Source organism: Meles meles, chromosome 1 (genome assembly GCF_922984935.1).
Source record: "Meles meles chromosome 1, mMelMel3.1 paternal haplotype, whole genome shotgun sequence".
NCBI lineage: Eukaryota > Metazoa > Chordata > Mammalia > Carnivora > Mustelidae > Meles > Meles meles.
Genome location: NC_060066.1, coordinates 203,675,655 through 203,699,663, shown reverse-complemented (window position 1 = coordinate 203,699,663; position 24,009 = coordinate 203,675,655). Strand labels below are relative to the sequence as shown.

Sequence of the window (24,009 nt, the reverse complement as noted above, 5' to 3'; positions counted from 1 at the left end):
TGTCCCTTCCTGAGCCCGTCACATCGCAGCCTCCTCAGCCACAGGATGAAGCATTGAGCCTGATGAGCCTACGAGTCGCCACGTCCCTGACTCTGTCGTCTTGGGAGGCCAGAGCGGGGGTCAACGCTAGCTCTGGGGGCAGGGGAGTGGATGAAACTGGAGGGGAAGAGGGCCTGGCCATGCAGGGTGGAGGCCGGGCATCCGGGAGGGGGCAGTGACGGGGGGTGCGGGGGGAGTGGCGGCCGGTGAGCAGGGTGACCCTATTCACCTGGAAGATCTTGGACACGTCTTCCGAGTTCCGCTGCTGTGCAACATCGCACAGCTTGGCCGTGATATCGATCCGGCGACAGATGTCCATGTCCACCTTCATGGCCTTTTCTTGGATCTTTGTGTCCAGGTCTGTCATGGGCTGCAGGGAGGACAGCAGGGGGGTTACGTGAGCGAGGGCTGGAGCGAGCATGGGGGAGGGCACGGGGCGGGGGCGTCGCTCCCGGGCTCCTGCTGGGCAGAGGGGTGCACAGCCCCGAGTCCGAGGTGGGGCCTGGAGCTTCTCCGGGGTGGGGAGGGCAGGGCCAGCACTGCTCAGGTTGGGAGAGGGGGTGGAGAGGTCACGGGAGCTAAAGGCTTTGGCTCCGAGTGGACAATGTGAGACCGTGTTTGCCGGCCTCCCTAAGCGCTGGAAGGCGTTCTCTCAACAGACACACTGCTAGTCTTTACTTTGTCAGAGCAAGGGAAAAAGAAAGACACCTCCCACTCTTGAAAGACTTCCCTTCTCTCCCACCCCGTGTGCCCTGCCTGTCCCCCCACACGGGGGAGGGGGGGACCAAGGTGCCGAGGTGACGCGCTCTCCCCAGGATTCCTCCCATGGCTGACCGCGGGGCCTCACCAAAGAGGAGGGGGTCCCTCAGGACCCCGGCGAGGGGAAGCCAGGTGGGCTCCCCTGCAGCAACCCCCACCCAGAGGCTTCTGCCAGCCACACCCAGCTCCACAGCCCCCAGGACCAGCAGCCACACCAGGCTGAGTCACCCGCCATCGGGCTCCTTCTCCTTTCTGGCGGCCCTCCCTACGTGCTGCCGCTGCTTGAAGGTGGCCGGAAACCCGGGTCCCCAGCAGGAAGGAGGCTTTGCCAACAGCCCCCAGCACCCACAGTCACTCAGAGAGGTTCCAGTCTTCAAAAGGATGCAGATGCTGGGGTTCCCCAACTTTACAAAGCAGCTCTATTGCAGACCGCAGGCCGGGGGAGCCCCCGCGGCTGACACAGACCAGACCCAGGGGCCTCCTTCAACCTGCCCCTGGGCCCTCCACGGTGCCCAGACATCGAGGCCCACGGCCACCACCTGCCCTCAGCGTGGCGAGCCGGGACGAGTTGGAGCAAACACACAGACCAGACCGTCAGAGGAGCCCGGGGGAGGGCGGGATGGGTTAAGCAGCAGATTGATTAATGCATCTCTACTCAGACCAAGGGAAGCGGAAGTGGAGGGGGGGGGGTGCTGGTCTCCGATGCATCCGTCATCCTCACGGGGCAAACGCAGCCAGCCAGGACTCTAACTAGAAGCCGAGCTCTGGAGCCTCGGAGTGAATGAAGCATTTTGCATGATGGGTGTTGGGGGGAGGGGGTGTCATGATGCCTGGGGCGGCGGCCAGTGGCACTTACGTCACTCATGAGCCCCTTAAACACCACTAGCTCGGCCTTGAGCCGCTCGATCTTCTCGTTCATCTCCTCCTGGATGGCTTCAGCCTCCTGTGCCGCCTAGGGAGGACAGAGATGGGGGAGGGTGGTTTAGGGGACCGGGCACCCTGAGGGCTGGGAGGGGCTGGACACCTGCCGTCCAACGAGGCCAGGCACCTGCGTGCCAGCAAAGGGGTGCTGAGGACCTCCCCCCAGCCTGGCTTCCTGCTGAGTTCAGTTCACGGCAGGGCACCACTCAGCGTGAAACACTTCTCCAAGGAATATTTATCCTATGGAAAAATCCCCAGCAGATATTAAGGGAAAAAAAGAACCGGTTAATATAATAAGGGATTCCAGTAGGTTAAAATGAGATGGGTCCATATGAAATTGCCGATATTTGACCATCTCCCATCCCCAAAATGGCAACGCCACGTGTGCCCACCTAACCACACACAGACATGTAGAATACACGTGTGTTTGTACAGAAAAGACAGGTCACCCGGCAATCTGTCAACTGGGTAGGTGGGGCAGGGGGCTAGAACTGGAAGGGAGTTTTATTCTTTTCTCTACATATCTGAATTTTCCAAATATTTGACCGTGAACATGTCCGGTTTGTAAACAGAAAGACGTCTGTTACAAAACAAAGGGAGGGCAGACATTCATCCTTTTCTTTCTGTGTATTGACATTACTTGATTCTATCTCTTAGAAGATCCGTGCTTTAAATATCGGAAAGCAATGTTTAGAAACGTGTTAAAGAACTTTTCTTGTCTCCTCATGGGGTCGCTATTCAGAGGCCGAGAAGGTGAAGTTTGCCGCCCAGGGCACCCAGCAGGTGGGTGTAAAGCAGAGCCCAGACCCAGAGCTCCCAAGCCAGAACCACAAGAGAATATTCGCACCGGGAGCCCATCCACTCCAAGGCATAAGGCATTCGGCCCCCAGTCAGTTCTTACAAGCTGGGATCGGGCAGCTCAAGAGACCATCCAGTCCTGAACTTGGGTGGGGAGGTGAGGGTCGGAAAGAGTCACAGGACCATCACCCAGCAAGCAGGGGTCAGTGCTGGGACTTAGACCCAGGCTCCCCTACTCCCGTCCCCCAGCTTTTCTACAACACTGTGCCAGGTCCTTCCTAGGTCCGAAGCAGGGGACAAGGAAGAGGCCTCGTGGCTCCATTAAGGAGCGACTGAGACAGCAGGGGCAGCACAGTGCAGGGGCTCAGCTGGGACTGGCCTCCGACTTCGCCCCTTGGAGACTGTGCCCCTGGGCCACACGGTTCCCACAAGCCTCTCGTGGTCAGGACCTCTGGGGGCTCTCACCTCCTGCAGCGTGTCCACCATGGTCTGCAAGTTCATGCGTTTGGCGAGCTCCTCCTCCCACCTGCAAGAGCCAAGAAGGACAGGTGGTCAGACGGTGGCCTCCCCGTGTCAGTCCGGCCCTCAGACACCACACCAGCAGCCACCATGGGCCTGTCTCCAGGCTAGGCAAGCAAGGTGCTGCCGTGAATCCCTCCCCGCCTGCCCTCAGGGAGCTCCCGGTCAACAGGAAGGGGACAGCCAGGTCAACACATAATTTCAGGCAGGGGTGACAACCGCCAGGTTCCCAGCATGAGACTGCACCCCGGGGAGATGAAGGCGGGAGGGACCACCATCTCCCCTTCACACAAACTATAAAGTGCCCTGCAAATGCCATTGCTCCTGCCATTGCTAAATCATCCCGTACGGTAGTGGGCGCTCAGGAGCCGGACTGTGGCCAGCGCCGCAAGAAAGAAACTTCTATTGTGCCAGTGATCATCTCGGTCCGCAGAAGTCTTTCTGTCCGGCAGCAATCCTCACCAGCAAAGAAATCTCCTACCCAGCTAAATATCCCTGTCTCACAGAGAAGGAAACTGAGGCTCAGAGAGGTTACGTGTCTTACCCAAAGACACTCAGCGGGCTAGCGCATGGGGCTGGAATCCAAACCTGGGTCTGTTTTATTACATTAAAACAAAAACAATAAATATAGCTCGCACTTAGTCAGCGCCTCTGCCAGGCCCCGTTCCAGGGCTTTCTGTGTATTGTCTCATTCGAGCACATGCTGGTTAAAGCCAGACAGGAAAGAATAAAGGGCAGGAGGCACACAGGGGCTCACAGGGTACCCCCAACATGAACTGGAGGTAGAATGGGATATTAAGAATCATAATACTGGGGGCGGTTGGGTGGCTCAGTCAGTTAAGTGTCTGAGTCTTGATTTCGGCTCAGGTCACGGTCTCAGGGTCATGAGATCAAGGCCCGCATCGGACTCTGTGTTCAGCCAGGAGTCTGCTTGAGGTTCTCTCTCTCCTTCTGTCCCTTCCCCCCATCGCCTCTCTCTCTCTCAAATAAATAAGGCTTAAAAAAAATCATAATTACCATCCCAGTACCAGCTCACCCTAACTGAGTGCTTACTTTGTACCAGGAACTATTCCCCGGGGTATCATTCAATCTCCCCGACAACCCTCCAGCACAGCTGTACCGCTAGCCCATGTCACAGATGCAGAAAGCCAGGCACGGGTCAGGGGCCCAAGGTCAGGGTGAGTCCTGGAGCCAGGACTCGAACCCAGGCTAGAAGCTCTGGCAACCCTGCCAAGCTCCCCGGAGACCCAGGATCCATCAGAGCCCTCCCCGCGCTCCCCACCCAGCTCCCTTCCCCAGAGGGAGCCTGGGACAGGTTCCTTCCCTCCCTGCATCCTGGGACAGACAGATGAGCTCCACGCTCTCCTCACCCTCTGGCCACCTCCCTACATGGCCTCCAAGCAGGCAAGTCTGGAAGCCTTTTAGGATGCTGTCGGGGCCAGCTAAAAATAGGCCAGAAGGGAGGAAGGGATAAAGGGTGCGTTACGTCACTGGCTTTTAGAAACAAGAGAAAATGGATACTGTTTGCACACACAGAGGAAAATTCCTCCTCTCCCCCACACGCTCCCCTTCTTCCCGTTCCCTCTCTACAGCTCCCCTGGCACTGGCAGCCAGGCCTAGACCTGCCATGGGCTCCAGGGTCCAACACCGGGCAGGCACGGGGCCGGGACACCTGCCAGGGATGCAGGACACAGAGGAAGCGGAGGAGGGGCAGTGAAAGAATGTGAGGGTGGAACCCAGGTGAGACCATCTCACGGAGCACCCCCGCTGTGCAAACAGGGAAACTGAGATCCAGAGCGTACAGGCAATTTGCCCGAGGTTACCAGGCACGTCCCAGGCCCACCATGGGAGAGAGGGGTCCCAGGTGGGGAGAAGGTCACAGGCCGCCCTCCACCTGCCCGGCAGCACGGGGCTCCCGGGCCTTCTGTCAAGGGAGGCCAAGGCCCAGAACACGGGTCCGAGCTGAATCATCTCTCCGGGCCCTGCTGCTCTGAGGGGGGCAGGGGACTCAGCTCCAAGCCGCCGAGCTTTGCCTTCGGCAAAGAGCAGGAGCCACAGAGAAGGGGGCGGCAAGGGGCAAAGGTGGGGGCACCCAGGGGCCTCTCACCCCTGCACACCTGCTCCCCAGACAGGCTCCTGGAGGTGCAGCCCGGCATCTCTCACTTGTCCTTCGAGCAGGCTTCTAATGAGGTGCCTTGGGCTCCACAGACCCTTGGTACAGACAGGGAACAAGAGGACCAGAGAAGGAAAGCGACTTGCCCCGAGTCAACCCCGAGAGAAAACATAAACCAGCCCTTGGGATCTCCAGACAGCAGCAGGAGCACCCCACCAGATGGGCCAGACCGGTCTGCGCCCCATGCCCTGCACCCCGAGCTCAGTGCCTCACACACATTGGCTCTCATGAGAAGTATTATTAACCCGCTTGGGTAGAGAATTTTCCCCAACTCCATCCTGCGGGTGCCAGAGCTGAGGTTCAGAGAGGCGAGGCAACTGGCCTCGGGTCACACAGCTAGCAAGCAGGGATGGGACCCACGCGCTGCCCGTGCTTCAGGCAGCAGCGAGTCTCGGGCTGTCTGGGCACAGCAATCCCTGGGGGTCGGGTCCGGGTTCGGAAGGTCATCATTCCTGATGAGCTGCCCCTGACACATGCCCCACATCTCACTGGTGTTTCTAAGCTGCCCCTCTGACAGATGAGCTTTGCACCAGTGATTTCACGGGCCTTTGTATTTCCAAAGCCGGGCTGGGTGGGCAGCCGGCGGGCCTGCTCCCAGAAGACCTGGGACAGAACCCCGCATGCCCGCGGCAGCTGGCTGGCGGGCCCAGTCCGCGGCCCACACTGCCGCGCCTCCTGCCCGCGGTGGAGAAAGCTGGCTCTGCCCGCACCGGCGTTGATGATGCAGAACAGCGGTGCCCTTCAGCTGCTCCGGCTGACTGCGGTGGAAGGAGAGAAGGGACAGACTGCCTCAGGGACCCCAGACGCCCCACGCTCGCTGGAGCCCAGCCCTGGAGGGAGCAGGCGGCTTAACTGAAAACTGGTCAACCAAGCTGCGGCCGCTTCGATTTCAACACCTGTCCCAGGGACGGTCCCCTCCTCCGCCCTGGGTCTGCCCGCAGGAATGCGGTTTCAGTAAGGACGGGTGTTTGGGGCAGAGGCGCCCACACGAGCGAAGATGGGCAGCACAGAGGCCAGGGAGCAGCCACTGCCACGGAGAAGGGGACACACCCACTGCGGGCCAGGGCTGGGTCGACATCGTGTCCTTTGCGGCTCTCCCACCCAGCCCCTGCGGAGCATAGGCGCTCACACTGTCGGCTGTGAGGGTATGGGGAACCCTACCGCCCCGTTTTACAGGTGGGAAAATGAAGGCCCAGAGCATGGAGATAACTCCAGCCAGGGCTGAGGTGGCCTGAATCACTCAGAGCCACCCCTGCCCACCCCGACCCACTGGCTCATGAAACTTCCAACTTCCCACATCCCGGGCCACATGGCCATGGGACCTCATCCCGCATGGCTCTCACCCAAAGAGCCAGCCGCGACGTGGGGGACAGGGACAGACTGCCCTCCATCTTCTCCACCTCCAGAAAGTGCTCAGGGCCCCACCCCGGCGTGCCACACCACGGGGACTTGCTCTCGCCCCCCCCCGCAGCCTCTCCCTTCCCACCCTGCGGACACCCTCGGACAGCGGTCTGCAAGGCCAGTCCTCCGAGGGCTCTCTGTCCACAGCCACGCGCGGCAGCGTCTGCAGCCGGCAGGCAGACGACCGTGGAGGAGGAGGAGGACGAGAACGCAAACCGCGCAGTTAACATGAACCAAGCACGCACCCCTGCCAGGCAGCCTTCCTAGGGGCGTCACAGGCAAAGCTCACTTACACAAAACTCACGGTCACCTCTAGGCCCCATTATTATCTCCGTGTTACTCCATGTTACTCATGAAGAAGCTGAAGGCCAAGACCATTACCCCAGATCACACAGCTAGGAAGGTGGGGTCATGTCTATGTCACCCTTTAACTCAGAGAATCTCCAAAAGTGAAGGCCGGGATGGGCCAGAGTTCACCCAGTTAGGGTACAGTTAGGGCAACTGAGGCCCAGGGTCACACAGGGAGTAGATGGTTTTGTGCCCTCCATTCACTGAGACTGGGCCATAGCTCACAAGGAGGGAGAAGGAGGGATGTGAGAATGAACACAGGCTCAGCCTCTCCGAGGACCTGCCTCCATCTCTCAGAGCCTGGGTCTCTCCACCTGCGCTTGGGACAGAATGTGGCCCCAGCACACACCAGGGCCACTCGAGAAGAACCCATCCAGTTCCCACACTGTCTGAAGGTCAGGCGACCGGGCCTCAGCTCTGGCTGGACAGGACCTCAGGGCCCATCTTCCGGCCCCAGCCTAGGCTCCTGCCCCGCTGCAGCTCGTTGCCCCAATCCCTCCACTGGCCTGTGCTCAAAGCTTCCCACTGCCTTGGAGTGAACAGGAAATCAAGACCCCAGCAAGGAAGGGGCTGATGCATGGCACCCCCGGAACTCCCAGAGTACGGCCCAGCACAACCCACTGCTCGGCGGCCGGACGAAGTAGCGTGCAGGGGCCGCCCTGGAGAGGCTCTCTGCGCCAGGGCAGAGGGCAAGCAGGGGTTCAGACCTGGGAGTCCATGAATCGGGAACTTGGACGTGTGTGCAGCAGCACAGAGAAGCCCTCCAGCTCCCATCTCAGAAGTTTTAGGCCCCTATACCCTGGCCAGACAGGGCACGAAGGAAACAGGAGGAGAGGCCTGTTCTAGTGGCGAAGAGGGTCAGAGGGGGGACGCCATCATACAAGTCCTCAGAGGAGTTGGGCCTAAGGCTGGGGGTCTGGCCCTTCTGCCAGGGCCGAGAACTGGCTATATTACCAGTGCTGCGCCCACTGCCGTACTCCTGCTCCTAAAACCAGCCGGCGCTTGGTAAGGAGCCTAACCGTTGTATGGATTTGTTGAATGAATGAATGAATGAATGAATGAATGAATCCGAACCACAATCACTCCTCAGCCCTCCTGCTCACTTCTGTCTGGAACATTCTCTGCCTACACCACACCGATTAGGGGCTCCCAGGAGCTGAGTTCCCAGCACTGGGCTTCCGCTCAGCTCTGTCCACTCCAGGGAGAGGAAGGCCAGGGGGAGGGGCCACGAGGGCAGGAAGGGGGCAGGGAGAAGGGGAAAGCTTCCCTCCCCCACTTCTCACCGCCCTAGGCTGAAGAGCAGAGGCAAAGATGTCAGGACAAAGAGGGCCAGGAGAGGAAATGACCCTACAAAGTGCCTCGGAGGCTGAGGTCTGGGACCTCGGCACCTACCTTAGCAGAAGGAGAACACGTGTGAGGCCAGGGGCAGGGACAAGGGTAGCGGCACCCGCCCCACCCAGATGTGGTCTCCCCGCATTCCAGAGGAGCCAGCACCAACCACAGGATGGACAAGAAGTCTGGCAGGCCGCTGGCGGGGGTGGGGTGAAGTTTCACCAGCAGCCTCCCCACCCCCACCTCCCATCCCCCAGCCAGGGTCTCCCCCCACCATCAGCTCCCGATGACACACAGAGCCTCAGGAAAGGGGCTGACAAAGCCTGGCCTGCTGGGGCGGGGGGCGGAAAGCCAGGCTGAAGTCACTGGCAGAGGGACTGACTCACAGATTTTTCACTTCCTGTGCCATCAGAGAAAGGAGGTCTGGGGCCCCAGCTCCAGAGGAAAGTGGGTACAGCCCCAGAAAAACAATGAAGGCTTCAGGGACAGCCCAGGGGGCTGCTGGGGAGAAAGTCCTGGAGCTGCCTAGGCAGCAAAGGACCCAGTTTGAATCCTTCCCCCCTCCACGTCCCAGCGGTGTGACCTCGGGCAAAACGATCACCCTCTCTGGGCCTCAGTTTCCTTATCTCTGACATGGGAAGCACTCCACCCCTTCGCAGGGTGGTCGTGAGGACTACATAAGGTGGGCAGTCGGGGCGAGAACTCCCGGGCCCGCCCCCCCGCGGAGAGCCCACTAAATGTTTGGCAGCTCAGTGTGAACGATGGAACACCACAGCTGGCTCCAGCGCCCAGCCCTCAGAGAGCAGGGAGGGTGGCCCAGGAATGGTCCACACCTTTCCAGGGAAGGTAAGTGGCAGGCACACCCTGGCTGACTCACTCAGGTGAGGCTAGGTTAGAGCCCGCAGTGGAAAACTTCGTTCTGGGCCAAGCAGGAGTCTGGCCTCCGGTGGAGGGCCGATGGCAGAGAACAATTTCCACCCAGAAGGACGGGGAGCTCACCCCTTGCAGCACAGCTGGGTGCAGGCTGCCGTGACAGCCAGGGGCATGCCAGGGCCATCCTGCCCACCTGTCTCCCTGGGCTCCCCCTTGCTTCCGTGTAACACCCACTCAGATGGACCGTGTCCCACCCCTGGCCGCATTGCCGAGCCGGGTTCCAGACCAGCATGGGGGACAAGCCCATAGGAAGACCAGGGGGCCCTTTCTTCAAATCCAGCCTCCCCAAAGCCCACCGGCAGGAGATCAGAATGGGCCCATCAATGGAGCCCAACTTACAGATGAAGATCCGGAGCCCCCCACCCTCTTAGCTTCCGCTGAGTCCCCCTGGAGAGCTTCAATGTCACACTGAGTCAGCTTCCCATGCCCCAGCACCCCCTTGTCTCATATCACAAACAATTCCCACTTGTGGCAGAAAAGAAACACAGATGAGCAGGAAAGGCAGTGGGGGTGGGCGGGGCTGGGAAGACAGCCCTCCCCCCAGGCCACTAACAGCTCAAATTCCCCTCTCCATCCTGACTTCTTCCTCTCCTGTGGCTCCTTACAGCAGAAGGAGGGCTGGGTGCTCCCTGCTGTGAGCAGAGAGCCCCCCCCCTTCCCCGAACCCGGTGCTCACAGGTACCTCCTGGCATGGCCACCCTGAGGCTCACTGCCCTCCCCCTGCCTGTGCTCAGCCCCGGGCCCCAGGGAAGGGACCATGTACACATGTGCCCATCAGCGTCCTGTCTGCCCAGCTGTACTCCGCCACTCGGAAGGAAACACAAATTAAATGCCAACTGATTGTCTCCACGGAGGAGGTATTAAATTAATGTGCACACTTACCCAGGGCAGCCGATTCCATTACGGGCGGGCAGTAATGGCCCGGAGCTGCTGGTGGGCCATGGAGCAGCGACCATGCCGCGTGTGCACCCCTGCCCAGCATGTGCACACACACGCACACACGTGCGCACTCGTGTACACGTGCACGCACAGGGCAGCTTTCAACCTGGAAGGGCAGTCCCGTCCAGGGAGCCCAGCGGACAGGGCTTGTCACGAGCGGCCTGGGCCTTCCAGAATCAAGGATGACAGGAGTCTCTGCGGACCCCACTAAGAAGGGTAGGCAAATTGCGGAAGGCATCAGCTACTCTGTGATTCCTGGGTGGCCACTAACCACTACCTAGGAGCCTCAGGTGCCCCATCTATGAATGGGGGGTGGCGGTCCCACCTTGTGGAGTACATGGGCAGACTCAGTAAGCTCAAGGGAAGGGACAGAGGCATGCTTGATGGACGATGGCCATTCTTACAACTGTTGTCACCCTGCCCGTGCCTGCCTGGGGGAGGGAAACACAGGGAGGCACGACCCAGGCCATAGGAGCAGGGGCACTTCCCCACCCCACCCGACTCTGGGGATCTGGAACCCTGTAGCTCAGCTGCCCATAGTTCTGCCAGCAAGGCAGTGAAAGCAGGCCCTTTCCGTGGACTGGGAGGCGAGCTGCATGGACTTGTCCACACTACACTCTCCCTCCCTGTTCCCAGTGGCCAGGGGCACCCTGTGCGGGGCAGCTGGCTGACTTCCGGGGCTCTCCCTGGGAGCCACCAGGCCTTGAGACAGCTGGGAGGAAAAGGCTGGCAAGTCCTTGACTGGACCCCATTCCCCAGGCCCACATGGCCTCAGGCAACACAGCAGCCAGCGTTGAGCAGGAAGCCCTGAATCTGATCCTGTCTCTGTCCCTAACTTGTGAGTGACCTTGGGCGAGTCCCTTCCCTCCTCAAGCATCACTTTCCCATTCTTAAAGCAATGGTATCCAGCTGGATAAATTTGAAGGGCCCAATCGGCCAGGCCAGGAAACATTTTCTGTGGTCCCCCAGCAAAAACGCCATGCTGATCTGATAAACCAACAAAGCAATCTGATAAACCAGGAAATCTCAAGCCAGCTGGGGTATCAGTCTTTGAGCTCAAACCAATGTACACCAACATACATAGCAGAGAGAAGGGCAGGGGCTGGGAAGGTCCGGGATCAAACCCCAGCCGCACATCCTGGGACAAGCGACCAGCCCTCTCTGGGCATTGGCAAGACCACCCAGGTAGGGATGGTCTCGTAGAGCTTTTTGCAACTGTTCAGTGGACTCATGTATGACAAGAACCTAGAACAGTGCCTGGCACACACTGTCCCATGAGCATGCACTCGGTGTCCTTGTCCTTGTCCTCCTGACCTCCCAATGACAGACGGTCAGGGAGTTCCAGAGACTAACAGAGTGGTCCTGGACTGCACCACAGGTGCTACGCCGGAACCCAGAACTGGCTGACTCTGGAGCCACTGTGCCACCATAATAATCATGACTTTGGTGATGATGATGAGCTAGAGGCCACCATCACCTGGCTGGGCGACCGGGGGCAGCCGGGGGTAGCGGTGGCAGAGGGAAAGGAGCCAGATGCTGGTACTGCCAAGTCCACTGCCAGCAAGAGACCCAGTCAGTGTCCTGCCTCTGCCCTCCATGCCCCAGACCCTCCCCAAGAATGAATGGGCATGTGACCAGCCCTTTGTCTGTCCCAACAAAGGCCACCTGATGGCAAGAGAGACCAAGGCAGGAGACATCTCACCAGCCTGAGACCAGCTAGTCTCACAACACCACGCTGGCAGGCACAAGGCATACTCGTGGGCTCAGAGAAGCCCCCGGTTGCCCACCCAATGCCAATCTGAGGTTCCGGCCGTCTCTACGAGTCACATGTTCCAGTTACCCAGCGTCCATATTCGCCCAGATTCCTAGCGCCACTCCCACTTTTGTGGCATGTACTGAAACACCTACAGAGACCAGGCAGCTGAGCTGCGCGCCGGAGAGCACCCTCCTTCCATCGCTGCTGTCTGAAAACCACACCTGAGGGGGCTCTACTGTGCCCCCCATAAAAACCAGACCACTTCCAAGAAGGAAAGTGACTCAAAAGCCATCTCTTGGCGAGGAGGAATCTGCATGCCAAATCGTAGGCCACTCTTTCTAACCTCTTCCAGGCTCGCTACACCTTCATCACCTCCTCCAGGGAGCCCTTCCTGACTTCCCCGGGGTGAGTCACTATGTCCATCAGGGGGTTCCAGTCCTGGTACATGCCTTCCTCATGGCATCCAGGGAGCTGTAAACGGCTACTTCCTTGCCTCTCCCATCACACTTACTCTGCTAGGAGAAGGGGAAGACTTACACTGACTGGAAAATGCTTATTAGGTGCTGGTCTAGTCACTGTTCTCCCACCTGAGCTCCGTGAGCTAAGTGTTTGCGTGCCCACTTCACCGAGGAGCAAACAGAGGTCCAAGGGCAATGCCTGGCTCCAGGTCAAGCCCAGCCCATCTGACTTTCCAGGCTGAGCAGCCTCTCAGGGGTCCAGCTCCATGAACCCCTCTCCCCACCATGCCCTCCAGCACACCCCAGGTTACCACCCAGGGTCTGATGCACAGACGTGGACTCGTGGGGTCTCGGTCACTGACTTGGAAAGGAGCTGCTTACCTGGGGCACCTGCTTTGCCTGTTTACTCACTTCCAAAATCCCAGAACCCAGGTGGAGAAAGGCCTGAGCATTCCACTGCCAGCGGCCAAGTCTAATCTGCGGGCAGCCCCACCACCTACCCACCCCGACCACTGGCACATGACCAGCAAAAGAGTCGCCGGCTTTGGAGTCAGATCGAAACGGATTCAAATCCCAAAATGACCAGCCACAGGCTTCCAGGCAAACAATTTCTTGCCCCTGAGCCACCTTATTTGAACATTGTGACATGGGGATCATGAAGGACCCTCCTCGTGGCTGCTCCAGTCTGGGAAAGAGGTGAGAGATGCAGGCGTTGCTTCCCTGTCCTGTCCTGCTGCCTCAAGCCAGCTCTGAGCTCTCCCTGGGTCTCAGTCTCTTCATCTGTAAAATGGTCTGTTTCCCATAACTCTGGGGCTCTACGGAAACAGTGGGGGGAGGAGGGGGTTGCAGTTTGTCATCAGGTCCCCAGACGCTTTGCTTCACCAGCCTGGGATGCTGGGAAGGGCAGGTGTGTGCTGCTGTATCGAGTCATTAAGCACTTAGTACAGAGCCCAGGTCCCAGTAAACACACAACTGATGGAAGCTATGATTAGCCAAGGGATGGGGTCTTCCCGCCACAGAGAAGGGGCGGGTGGCAGTCCACTAAGTGAAGTGGCCACGGTCCTGGGGCACCAGATAGGCTACATGGAGGTCCAACTGAACCCCTGCTATCAATGCCTGGTAACACACACAGCCATCGACCAAAGACACAGGAGGACTTGTCATCGCTCTGGCGTCCAACCCAGTGCCACATCCCAGCAGCAACAGAAGACCTGGCCAGTACCAGGATGCCTCACGGGATGAATGTTGGGTGTCTCAGGGTGCCAGAGCCCAACAGCCTCACAGCGTCCACTGCTACCCAGCTGTGTCTGGCTGTTGGCTTGTAGACCATCTTCCTTCCCCCACGACAGTTTCAACAAACATTTCCCAAGTGCCTGCTCAGGGAGCCAAGTGCTGGCGTTGGGGGGGTGGGGGACACAAAGAAGTGAATTCAGGGTATCCCCTCCCACTGAAGTAGAGAGGCCAGCTCCAGAGCTCTCTCTAGCTGGCATCACTGGCTCCCTTACCCTCAGGTCCTCAATCCCTCGGCCCCCAGGGCAGGAAGGTCTGCGTACCAGCTGCCTCGTGACCCGGAAACGGGGACAGAAGGGACCGTGCCTCCTGGGTTGTCAGGGCCAGGCGGCATCTTTGCTCTGACCACCAGTGGAGGGGACCTGCCCCTGCCCATCAAACCCAGGAATCTACCCCCACAGTGGAGACAGAGGGAACCACGTGGCTGGGGGATAGGACTGGAAAGGAGACTGATCACTCTGTCCCCTGCTGTATTGTTTTTTTCTAAGTCATGGTAAAATGCAAATATAAAATTGGCCACCATAACCATTTGTAAGTGCTCAGTTCGGTGGCATTCAGTGTACTGACTGTCCACCTCTGGAAACTCTGCACCAGTTAAACACTAACTCCCCACACCCCCGGGCACCCAGCTTTCTACTTTCTGTCTCTACGAAATGGACTACTCCTAGGGACCTCGCAGAAGTAGAACCATCCAGTATTGGTCCTTTTGTGATTGGCTTAATGCACTTAGCATAAGTTCCACGGGATTCACCCATGCTGGAGCATGTATGAGAATTTCCTCTTCTGTGTCTTTTCCATTTTCAGTGATGCAATGTGTCCATTGGTCAAAAAATCAAAGGCATTTAAACTTTAAAAACACAAGAACACCTGCTCTCTCTCCCTGTTTGCTTTAGGTTGCATGTGTATTTCACAACGATTACACCAGAAATAGAAAGAAATCAGATAAGTGAAACAAAACAATTAAAACCCCACCCAGTCCCCCTTCCCCGAGAGAATCACCTTCACATAGGTGGCATGTCCTTCCTGGTGCCTTCTTATGAAAGCTTATCTTTCACAAGTGAAACCAGGATCAGACTGACGTGGCATTCAAGCATGGTTTTTCCACTTAATATACACCAAGCATCCTTCTGGGTGGGTCACATGGCAGGTGGACGTGACCCCACTGATCTAACGGGTCCTGCACTGTCATTCCCAAGTCCTAACAATCTGAGCAACGTCGCGAAGAACATCTTGGTGTACATGTATCTGTATATCTGTCCAGTTATCTGGGTGGAGTGAGTGGCTGGGTCAAGGGGGGACTGAGAAAAGGCATGTGTGCCCCTCTAAAGTGCCCTGTGTGACAAGGCTGAACTCATGCGGGGTTTGGCGATTGCTGGAGCCTGGACAGCTGCTTGGGGAGCCAAGGAAGAGGAGGGTCCCTGGGTCCCCGTCCTAGTCCCTACAGCAGTACAGTTTTATGCCTCAGTTTCCCAATTAATCAAAAGGCTGGTGGGGGGAGACCCCCCCATAAACACTGCCCTCCCTAACCCTCACTGGGGTGGCATTCTGCAAGCCCCAGGAGCAACACATTGGGCAATCAGGTTCACCTGAGAAATGGACCCAGACTCTCTCTTCCAAAAGGGTAGAGGTTTTCCACCCAGTGTGTGATGAGCCCTGGAGCAAGCGGCCTTAGGCCAGCATGGGGCAAGATAAAACAGCAACCCCCACGGCACCCCAGTGTGCCCCCAGTGTGCCAAGCCGCCTCACACTAGCAACGCCTTTGCACATGCTATACACGCTGCCTGGAAGGCTCTGTTCTACATGCCCCCTTTGTCATCTCTCTCCTCGTCATCTTATACCAATGTCAGGACCTAGCTTATATACCTCCTCCTCCAGGAAGCCTTCCTTGACTCTGGTCAAGGTCAAGTACCCTACTTCTATACTCCAAAAGCCCCAGTCTCTTGCTACTCAAGTAGTCTCCCTATTTGACTCTCACAAGATCAGGCCAGTCTCTGGCTCCCAGAAGCAACTGTAGAGCCCAGCACAGAGCCTGGAACCACAGGCACCAAAAAATGTTTTCTGGATAAAGGGTGCATTGAAGGTCAACTCCAGGGCCTTTCTTGGGACCCCCAATCTGGAGTGAGCGCAGCACTGATTCACTGTGTGGCCTTGGGCATGACCTCCCTGCCTGCCTCTCCCCCATCAGCCTCAGTTTCCCCAACTTCCGTAGTCCCGGCCAGCTCTGCTCCTCTCCTCCAATGACGCTCTTCTCCCACCTGGTCACCTGGGCCTACCTCCTGTGAGGCAGATGACAGGAAGGTGAGCTCACAGCTCTCCAGCCCCAGGACCTTGCCTTTCTGCTCAGGCCTGGCCGAGTCCCCAGAGATGCCCCCCCTGCAACCGCCCACATCCCTCCCCAGCATCAGGCACTCGGAACAGCTCTCTGATGCTGGGGCTCCAGCTGTTGCTAGAGTCCTGAAGCCAGCAGGGGTTCTGGGCACCCAGGCAGAAAAGCAGGACACCCAGGGGCTCTGAGCCCAGGAGGCTGGGGGCAGCCCCACCCAGAGCTCTGTTTACAGCTTGGAGGAAAAACAGCAACTCCCGATGCTATTTTGGAACCCTAATGTGCACTGTGGGTCTCCCGTTGTTTATTCCAAGTGACTGTGCCGCCCCGCAGGTAAGCGCAAGGCACTGTGGGTCTGCCGCTCCTTGTAATCGCCCCATCAAAGCCACATCACTCACTGGGAGCGCTTGTGCGCCCCGAGCAGCCCTGGGCCCGCGGCCTCAGAGAACAAGTCATCCTTAACATCTGCGACCTGCACAAATAAGGGGCTGAAGCCAAGGGGAGTCCACCAGACAGGAGCTGGCACGCACCCCACCTTGGATTTAAACCAAGCCTCTGAGGCCTTGAGCAAGTCCCCTCACCAGGCCTTGGTCTCTTCATCCAGGAAACGGGGGAGAACGACCACCATCTGGGTTATAGGAGGACAGACAAGCGTGTGTGCAAAAGACAAAAACAACAACAACAACAAAACCCTCCAGACGTGGGGCCCCAGGATGTCAGAAGGGGACGCTGTGAAGTCTAGCCATCAGTCCATGGGAAGTCTGAAGTTCAGGGGGCGAAATGACAAGCCCAAGGTCACACATCCCCGCAGCAGCAGAGCAGGAACCGGAACCCAGACCCCGGAGGCTTCCCGCCTCGCGGCAGTAAGGGGAGGAAGACATTCCTGAGCAGTCGCCCGGGAGGATGGAGAGAAGAGTGACACCGACCCAGGAAGCTAATTACACGCAGGGCTTGTGAAACTCAGGATGCACTGGGACAGACACCGCCTGTGCGTACAGCATCCTAATTGTAACAAGTAGCAAGGGAGGCTACTGCAAGCATGGCCGGACAGGTGATTAGTCTGCCCTGTCTGCACCTAGAGAGGGATTAGTGACTAAACACAGCTCGAGGGGACAGACTCATTGCTTAATACCAGCCTCCTGTCATCATGCGGGCCCAGCCAGTGGGGAGGACACTGGGACACCACACATGCATGCACACACACACACACACACACACACACACACACACACACATACACGCACACAGTGTCTCTCTTGCCCACGCAGGGGGCAAGGGCACCCCTCTCAGAGGACAGAGAGGTCAGCTCCCCCAAGGATAAAGAGGAAAGAAATGGAGCAGACACCCAGAGAACCCCCATGACAGTAAAGCCTCTGGCAGAGAACTTACTAGAGCCTCTAGTGTCTGCTGATAGGGAAACTGAGGCTCACAGAGAAGAGGTGGGTTGTCCAAGGCCACATAATCAAAACAGCCCACATCGTGAAGGGGTAGTTCACGACTGCACTAGGAACTCCTTCAGTCCTCGCGACGGGCTTAAGATGTGGGTGCTTATTCCTCTGCCCGTTTTACAGATAAGGAAACCAAGGCCCAGGGAGGGGAAGCGACTTGTGCAAAGTCACAGAGTTTGAACCCAGGCAGTCTGGCTCCAGCACCCAAGCTCATGACACCAGGCTCACCTGCTTCTGCTGACCTGACGGTGTGGCAAATGCTGGGGGACAACACAGTCTCTCCCATCCCAAAGCCTGGCTCCTTCCTCTGTGCCAGCTGGCCTCATAACAGGAGGGAGAAGGTCAGAAAATATGTATCTCAGTCTCCCAGGGGTCAGAATGGACCTGGAGTTGCATCACCTCCAAACCCCAAGGGCAAAGTGCTGAGGCTTCCATGTTGACCTGCCAGGCCGGGCCCAGCTTGGCCCTGCCATGTGGCCCCGGAAGTTCCCACAGGCCTGGCTCAGCCTCCAGAGCCCGTCGATGGACAGGAAGTCCTTTAGAGACCACAGATCCTCCAAAGGGGGTAAAAGGGGTCCCCCGAGCATTGCTCAGATCCTGCCAGGTGCCCCGCCAAGGAGGAAGCAGAGGGTCACCAGCCCCAGTCCTGCCAGGGAACCAGCCCCGCTTCTCTTCTCAGCTCAAAGCCAACTGGGGCCTCTCTGCTCCCTGGACTTGGCCCCTCCCTCCCAGCCACATAACCCCTGGCCCAGACTGAGCAAGAAGCCAAAAAGGAGATGGTTCAAGACAGAGGGACAAGAAGGAGCAGGCTGGGGGAGGGGACGAAGCCCTTCACACAGTTCCCCTGCCCCTTATCTCAAAACTCCTGGACATCAGACAGACAGATTCAGCCACTTCTAAGCTGGCGACCTAGTAAAGGGGGCTTTACCTGAGCCTCAGTTTCCTCATCTGTGAAATGGGGCCAGCAACAGTTCCTTCCTCCTGGCTTGTGGGAATGGTACAAGACGGTGAACACTAATCGTCATCTTAGTGAGTGGGCCCTACTCCCAGCAGCTGGGAGGGTGGTTCCAGGCCCAGGGTCTGAGGCTTGGCTGGGACGTGCTGTCCTTCCCTACAGACAATTCATCCTCTGGGCTCCCCATCCCCACCCTGGGATGGGGGCGCTGTCCGGTATCCAGACACTCTAAGTGCCCAGCAGATAGTAGGTACTCAACTGGTATTTACTGGATGAATCAGCTTGGGAGCTGGAGCCATGGGGTAGAGCAGCGAGAGGGCCTGGGTGAGAGTCCTGTCTCTCCACCTGCACTGACACGCTGTGTGACCCTGGACCTGGCCCAGCACCTCTCTGGACCTAGCTGAACAAGGAAGCCCTGACCGCCCGGGGAGCTCGGGCTCTCCCTCCTCTTGCCTCTGGGAAACCCGTGGGCCAGCCGCCCCTGGGGCAGCCTGCCCAGAGGTGGGCCCTTTCCCAGCAGGCCTGGCTTCCTAGGGACAGACAGCCACGTGCATGCCCACCCCTGCAAGCCCACAAAGGCAGCAGGCGGCTTCCTCCGGGTGACTTTGCCTGGGGACAGATGGAACACCGTGTGGCGTCTGTCAAGCCAGATGGCCTGGTCGGCCTGAGGGGCCAGGACACCAGCTGGGTGTCCAGCCCCAGCAGGCAGAGCTGCTTAACCCATTCTTGTCCCAGCCATAGGAGTCAGTGTCCCCTTGGCAACTTAGTCACTGTTGTACACCCGGGCCTCCCGCCCTGCCCCCCTGGAGCTGAGCAACTCCCTGGGGCCAAAAGGGAGTCAGGGAGGCAGTGGGGTGACAGGGAGCTACGGACAGGTGGGAGTGGAGGAGGAGCCGCCTCGGGGCCCCGAAGGCAGTCCCGGACCGCCAGGAATGTGCCAACCCAAAGGGCAAGCAGGGGAGGGCACTGATTTCCTGGCCAGGGAGCCAAAGGGAGTTGTGCGGAACCAGCCGCTCTGCTTCCAGGACACCCAAGTGGGGCAGGGACTGCCAGGCCAGAAGGCCACCAGCCACCTTTACGGGACCATGAAAGCCACTCCCCAGCCCAAACCCCAGAATCAGGACTGCCTTGGCAAAGAGGATACCCACCAGGCCGGCTGAATGGCCCTAGTTGTTGCTCAGCCTCTCTGGGCCTCAGTTTCCTCATCAGGAAAGGGCCACTTCCAGCTCCAAGTGTTCCATGACTCCGGGAGAAGGCATGTGCCACCCTCCTGGGAACTGATGGGATCTCAAAGGGACCAGGTCGTCCCTACCCCAAGAGCGTGCTCTAAGAAGTGTGCATGAGTCGGAGGGATTTTAGGAGGGAAGAGGGTAAGCTTAGGGGCTCAGAGGGGAGTGGTGCTGTCTTCCCCAGGCAGTGGATGCCCACCCATTCCCCTACTCCATGAAAGGCCAAACAAGGGGATGCCACAAATGGGATTATGGCCAGAGACCAGGAAGCATTTTCCAATGGAGAGAGCCACAAGGCACGTCCAGGGGAAGACTCTGGAACGCCCTCCCCAAGCAGTAAGATCTCTAGGCAGGATTTGCAAAGGTCCCAACCTCAAGGCGAGGGAGGAACAGGTGCCTTCTGGAGATGTCTGGGGACTGCAAGCTGGTGTCCGCACGGAGAAGTAAAGCAGGGCGTCAGAGGCTCTGTACTCGGGGACTCAGCCAATCTGGTGTTCCAGACAGGCTATCATCTCGGGGCGCAGCACAGCCACGCTCGGCTCCAGCTGGCGACCAGCACACTGATCCATCTTTGGGTATCTTTCAGGACACAGGCTGCAAGGGACTCCAGCATAGCCCAAGAACACATCAAAATAGGCAAGGAGGCAGGGCTGGGCAAGAGAGCTGCTGGCCGGGAGTGGAACCTCAGCCCGGCAGGGAGGTGAGAACACGGGGCCGGGGGGGCCACAGGCCTGGCCGTGAGACCTACCTCTGCCACCAAGTTGCTGTGCAACCTTGGGCAAGTCACTGCCTGTCTCTGAAATGTGTGCTGGGGGAGAAACGAAACATCTGTTAGGACTCCTGCAGCTCTGACTTCATAGTCATTTGGCATACTGGGCAGGAACGAGAGTCTGCCTTCCTGGTCCATGCAGCGTCATGGCGGGGGTCCAAGCACAGGGCCTGAGCACGGGGGCCCCACAAACAGATGGATGGATGGGTAGATGGATGGATGACCGAGTGGGGTAATTCCCAAAACAGGAAGAGCAGAAGGTCCTAGGCGCCCTCTAGGATGATTCCTTACACTTGCCCACAAGACGTCCTTGGATCGTTTTCCCACAACAACCCATCCTCTGGCCACCAATCCCCTTCTCTGTCTTACACGTACACGCGCGTACTTGAATTCGCAACACACACTCCGAGTACAGTGGCCCAGCTCTGCGTCCTGAGGACAGAAGCTCTAGACCCCCAAAGCCATGAGACTCATCTGCTCCAGCCACCCCCCAGGGCATCTCGGCTCTCTGCAGTGCACTCCCAGAGCTGGGTTTGAAACAAGATGCAACATCGTTGGACCCCAGGGGTGATCCTCGAAGCCCAAGAGAGGCCCAAGTTCCCATGCCTGCTCTGCCGCTTTCTAGCTATTACAAGCAGCAGGCCACTCCAGCTGCCGAGACTCTGCGCCCTCATCTGTACAACGGGCACAACCACAGCCACCCTTCAAGAGGGCTGTGATCTCAAGAGAACACGTCTGTGAAGTTTTGAACCGCATTGGGCACAAGAGATGCTCTTGGGAAACCATGCAAGGAGCACTCTGGGATAACAAGATCCCGGCTTCGTTCTTGGAGGCGCCGAGGATGAAGCACGCCTCCCAGCACTTCTCTGTCTGGGCCCTGCAATCCCTTCTGTCTCCTTTCCCACCTTGGGGGGTGACGTGCCTGGGCTCAAACCAGGCAGAAGCTACAAAGCAGCCTTTGTCTCAGACGAAACTCTATACCAGTGGCCCTGACGTCACCCCTGGAACAACAATGCTAACACGGCCTTCGACGTCACCTCTCTGCCAAGGCCTGAGAGTGCAGGCTTCACCCACAAGGCCCCACAGCCCCACAGCCATCTGTGGGCTGGATCAGAACCCAGAAGCCATCCTTCCGTGGCATTACAGAGTTCCAGAAGCAAGAACGGCTGTCCCCCTCCCCCACTACTGAGAGGCCAGGGAGGCCTCGAGTCCCTGTCTTCCAGCTCCTCCAACTCAGCCCAGGGGCCCGGGTGGGGAACACACAGCCCATTGCCCAGCCTGAAAGACTGAGCCTGTGAGTGTGGCAGGAAGTAGTCCGGAGGAACCTACCAGACTCAGGTTCAAATCCCAGCTCTGCCCTTGCTTCATGGTGAGACCTCAGGCCAGGGATGTGACCTCCTGAGGCTGCCGCCACATCCACACAAGGAGTCTGGGACAGAGAGGGCCCCTCCTCTGGGTGGCAGGAACAGGGACACACTCTCCCATCCAACAAGGCCCCTGGAAGCCACAGGCTCCAGGCAACACACTCTGCTGGGCGGCTTTGAATGCTAGGTCCTGCCCTACCAGTGACCCTGTGCTGACAATCTGCTGGGGAAGAGAGGGGATGTGACCTCCTCCTTGCTGGTCAGCTTTGCTGGGGAAAGGAAGTGCCCTGAACACAAAGGGCCAGGCTGTAGCCAGAAGGGGGAGGGAGTAGGCAGTTCTTACTTATGGGGTCTGGGGCAGAAAGGACAGAGCAATAACAGCCAGGGGGCCAGAACCTGGCATGCACTATTTCACTGAACCTGAACTACGACTTGTGAGTTCAGGATATCATCCCCATTTTACAGATGAGAGACCTGAGGCTCAGGGTGGTCTCAGCTCAGAGTCAGAGCTCCCACCCAAGTGATAGCCTGTGGACTTATTATGCCTTAAGGCACAGAAAGGAACAGCCTAGGAGTTGGGGGTCCCCTGAACTTGCCACCAGCGAATCCTGGCTCAATCCAGGCTGAACTAGGGCCTCAGTTTCCCCAGCTTGGATAAGCCGTGATGGTTTGAGTGTCGGTGTTTTCTTTGAAGACAAGTGTAAAACCAGTCACAACAGAATTATTAAGACTCTCCGCACAGATCAGCGCAAACACAAAAAGTACTACTTATTGACCACATCCCCAGAGTGCAGATCTCCATTGGGCTGTGGGACCCGGCTTTCCGGTTCACACAGCTCCAGCTCGGAAGGCAAAGTTCTCCCACCTTCCCACTCCAGGGCCCACCCCAGAGGAAAGAGGATGGGAACGACCCTCCTGGGGCAAGGCTTATCGATAGCCCTGGGGGGAGGGTCTCATCATCACATTTACACAAGAGGAAATTGAGGCACAGAGAAATGATACAGGAGCACACGGTGGCAGACAAGGGAGGTCAGGCAGTCAGTCAACTCCCCAAGACCGCTGGGATGAGGCCAGGGAAGTGCCTTCTGTTCTAAGGAGGCCAGCCCTCAGATGTCTCCTCCACACACCTCCCCGGGACCTGCATGCTGGCTCGGAGGCGGGGCTCAGCCTCCATGGACGCCACCTCACAGGCTCTGAGGCTTCTTCACCCGGAGAGCCTCAGCCTCCAAAAGTTTTCAAAACCCCTCCTCAAATGACTATCAGACCCGGGAAGGATCCCTTAGCTCAGGGTTTCAAAGGAAACCCGACTCTGCTGTGTGACCTCAAGAGAGCCGCTCTCCTTCTCTGGGCCTCAGTTTTCTCATCTGAAAGTGGTCACAGGTACATGCATGGGGGTGGAGAGAAACTATAAAACACTGAGGGATGGACTCTCAGGTCTTTTTCCAAAGACAAAGGCCCATCTACTCATCAGCCTGGAAACAGGGGGACAGACGGACAGACTGACCTCGGAGAATGGCTCACACCATCTGGGCCCACTGGGGGGGTAAGATGAAGTCACAGGTCTGAGGGAGCTGGGACAGGCAGGGCGGGCAGGCCTGGGAGGCACCGTGAGCAGCCTAGCCCCCCAGCTCCCATGCCTCTCCCTGTGTCTAATCCCAGGCTCATTTTGATGGGGGCTGGGAGCTGGAGGCTGAGGTCACCCGTGACCAGTGTTGACCTCCAAGATGCAACAGCTATCCCTTTCAGCAGAGAGCCCCTCCTGCCCCCCACTATGATATACGAGGGGTAGTACAAAGGGACTGGGGTGGCCGAAGGCAAGGTCCTGACCCCAAGGACTCCAAGTCTACAGGGTGCAGACCGAGGCTCCCAGACACGCGCCCGCGCACACAGAGGCTCACAAAGCCCCAGCAGCAGACAAAGAGCCCCCCACAGAGGCCTGGCATCGGGTGGCCCAGGGACAGGAGCAGGACGCCCCTCACAGCCCACCCCTGTCTCACACAGGGGATGGGGAGGTGAGAATCAGCCATTGCAAATGAAGGCCAAAGCAAGAAAGAAGGGAAAGGGGGAGAGGAGAGAGGATGAGAGGCAGCAAAATGGAACAAAGAGCACCAGGAAGGGCAGGAGGAGGAAGGGAAGACAAGAAGGGGAAGAAGAATGGGCGGGCAGGCGAGGTCCCGCCTGAGCAGCAGGGTCTGCACTGCGCACTGGCATGGCAACCTCACTTCCGGGCCTTCACACAAGCTGTTCTCTCTACC

General features: G+C 58.3%; 1 protein-coding gene across 2 annotated transcripts in view; it reads right to left on the bottom strand.

Moving 5' to 3' along the window:
* IFFO2 (intermediate filament family orphan 2) overlaps window positions 1-24,009 on the bottom strand; it is a 47,160-nt gene that overhangs the window by 11,795 nt on the left and 11,356 nt on the right. Inside the window, exons 2-4 of one of the 2 annotated variants that reach the window (XM_046025992.1) lie at window positions 2,983-3,043; window positions 1,655-1,750; window positions 269-409 (exon numbers count right to left, since the gene is read on the bottom strand). In XM_046025992.1, the coding sequence (XP_045881948.1) occupies window positions 269-409; window positions 1,655-1,750; window positions 2,983-3,043 (298 nt within the window). The remainder of the gene's footprint in view (window positions 1-268; window positions 410-1,654; window positions 1,751-2,982; window positions 3,044-24,009) is intronic. The other variant, XM_046026000.1, reaches the window with a different exon arrangement.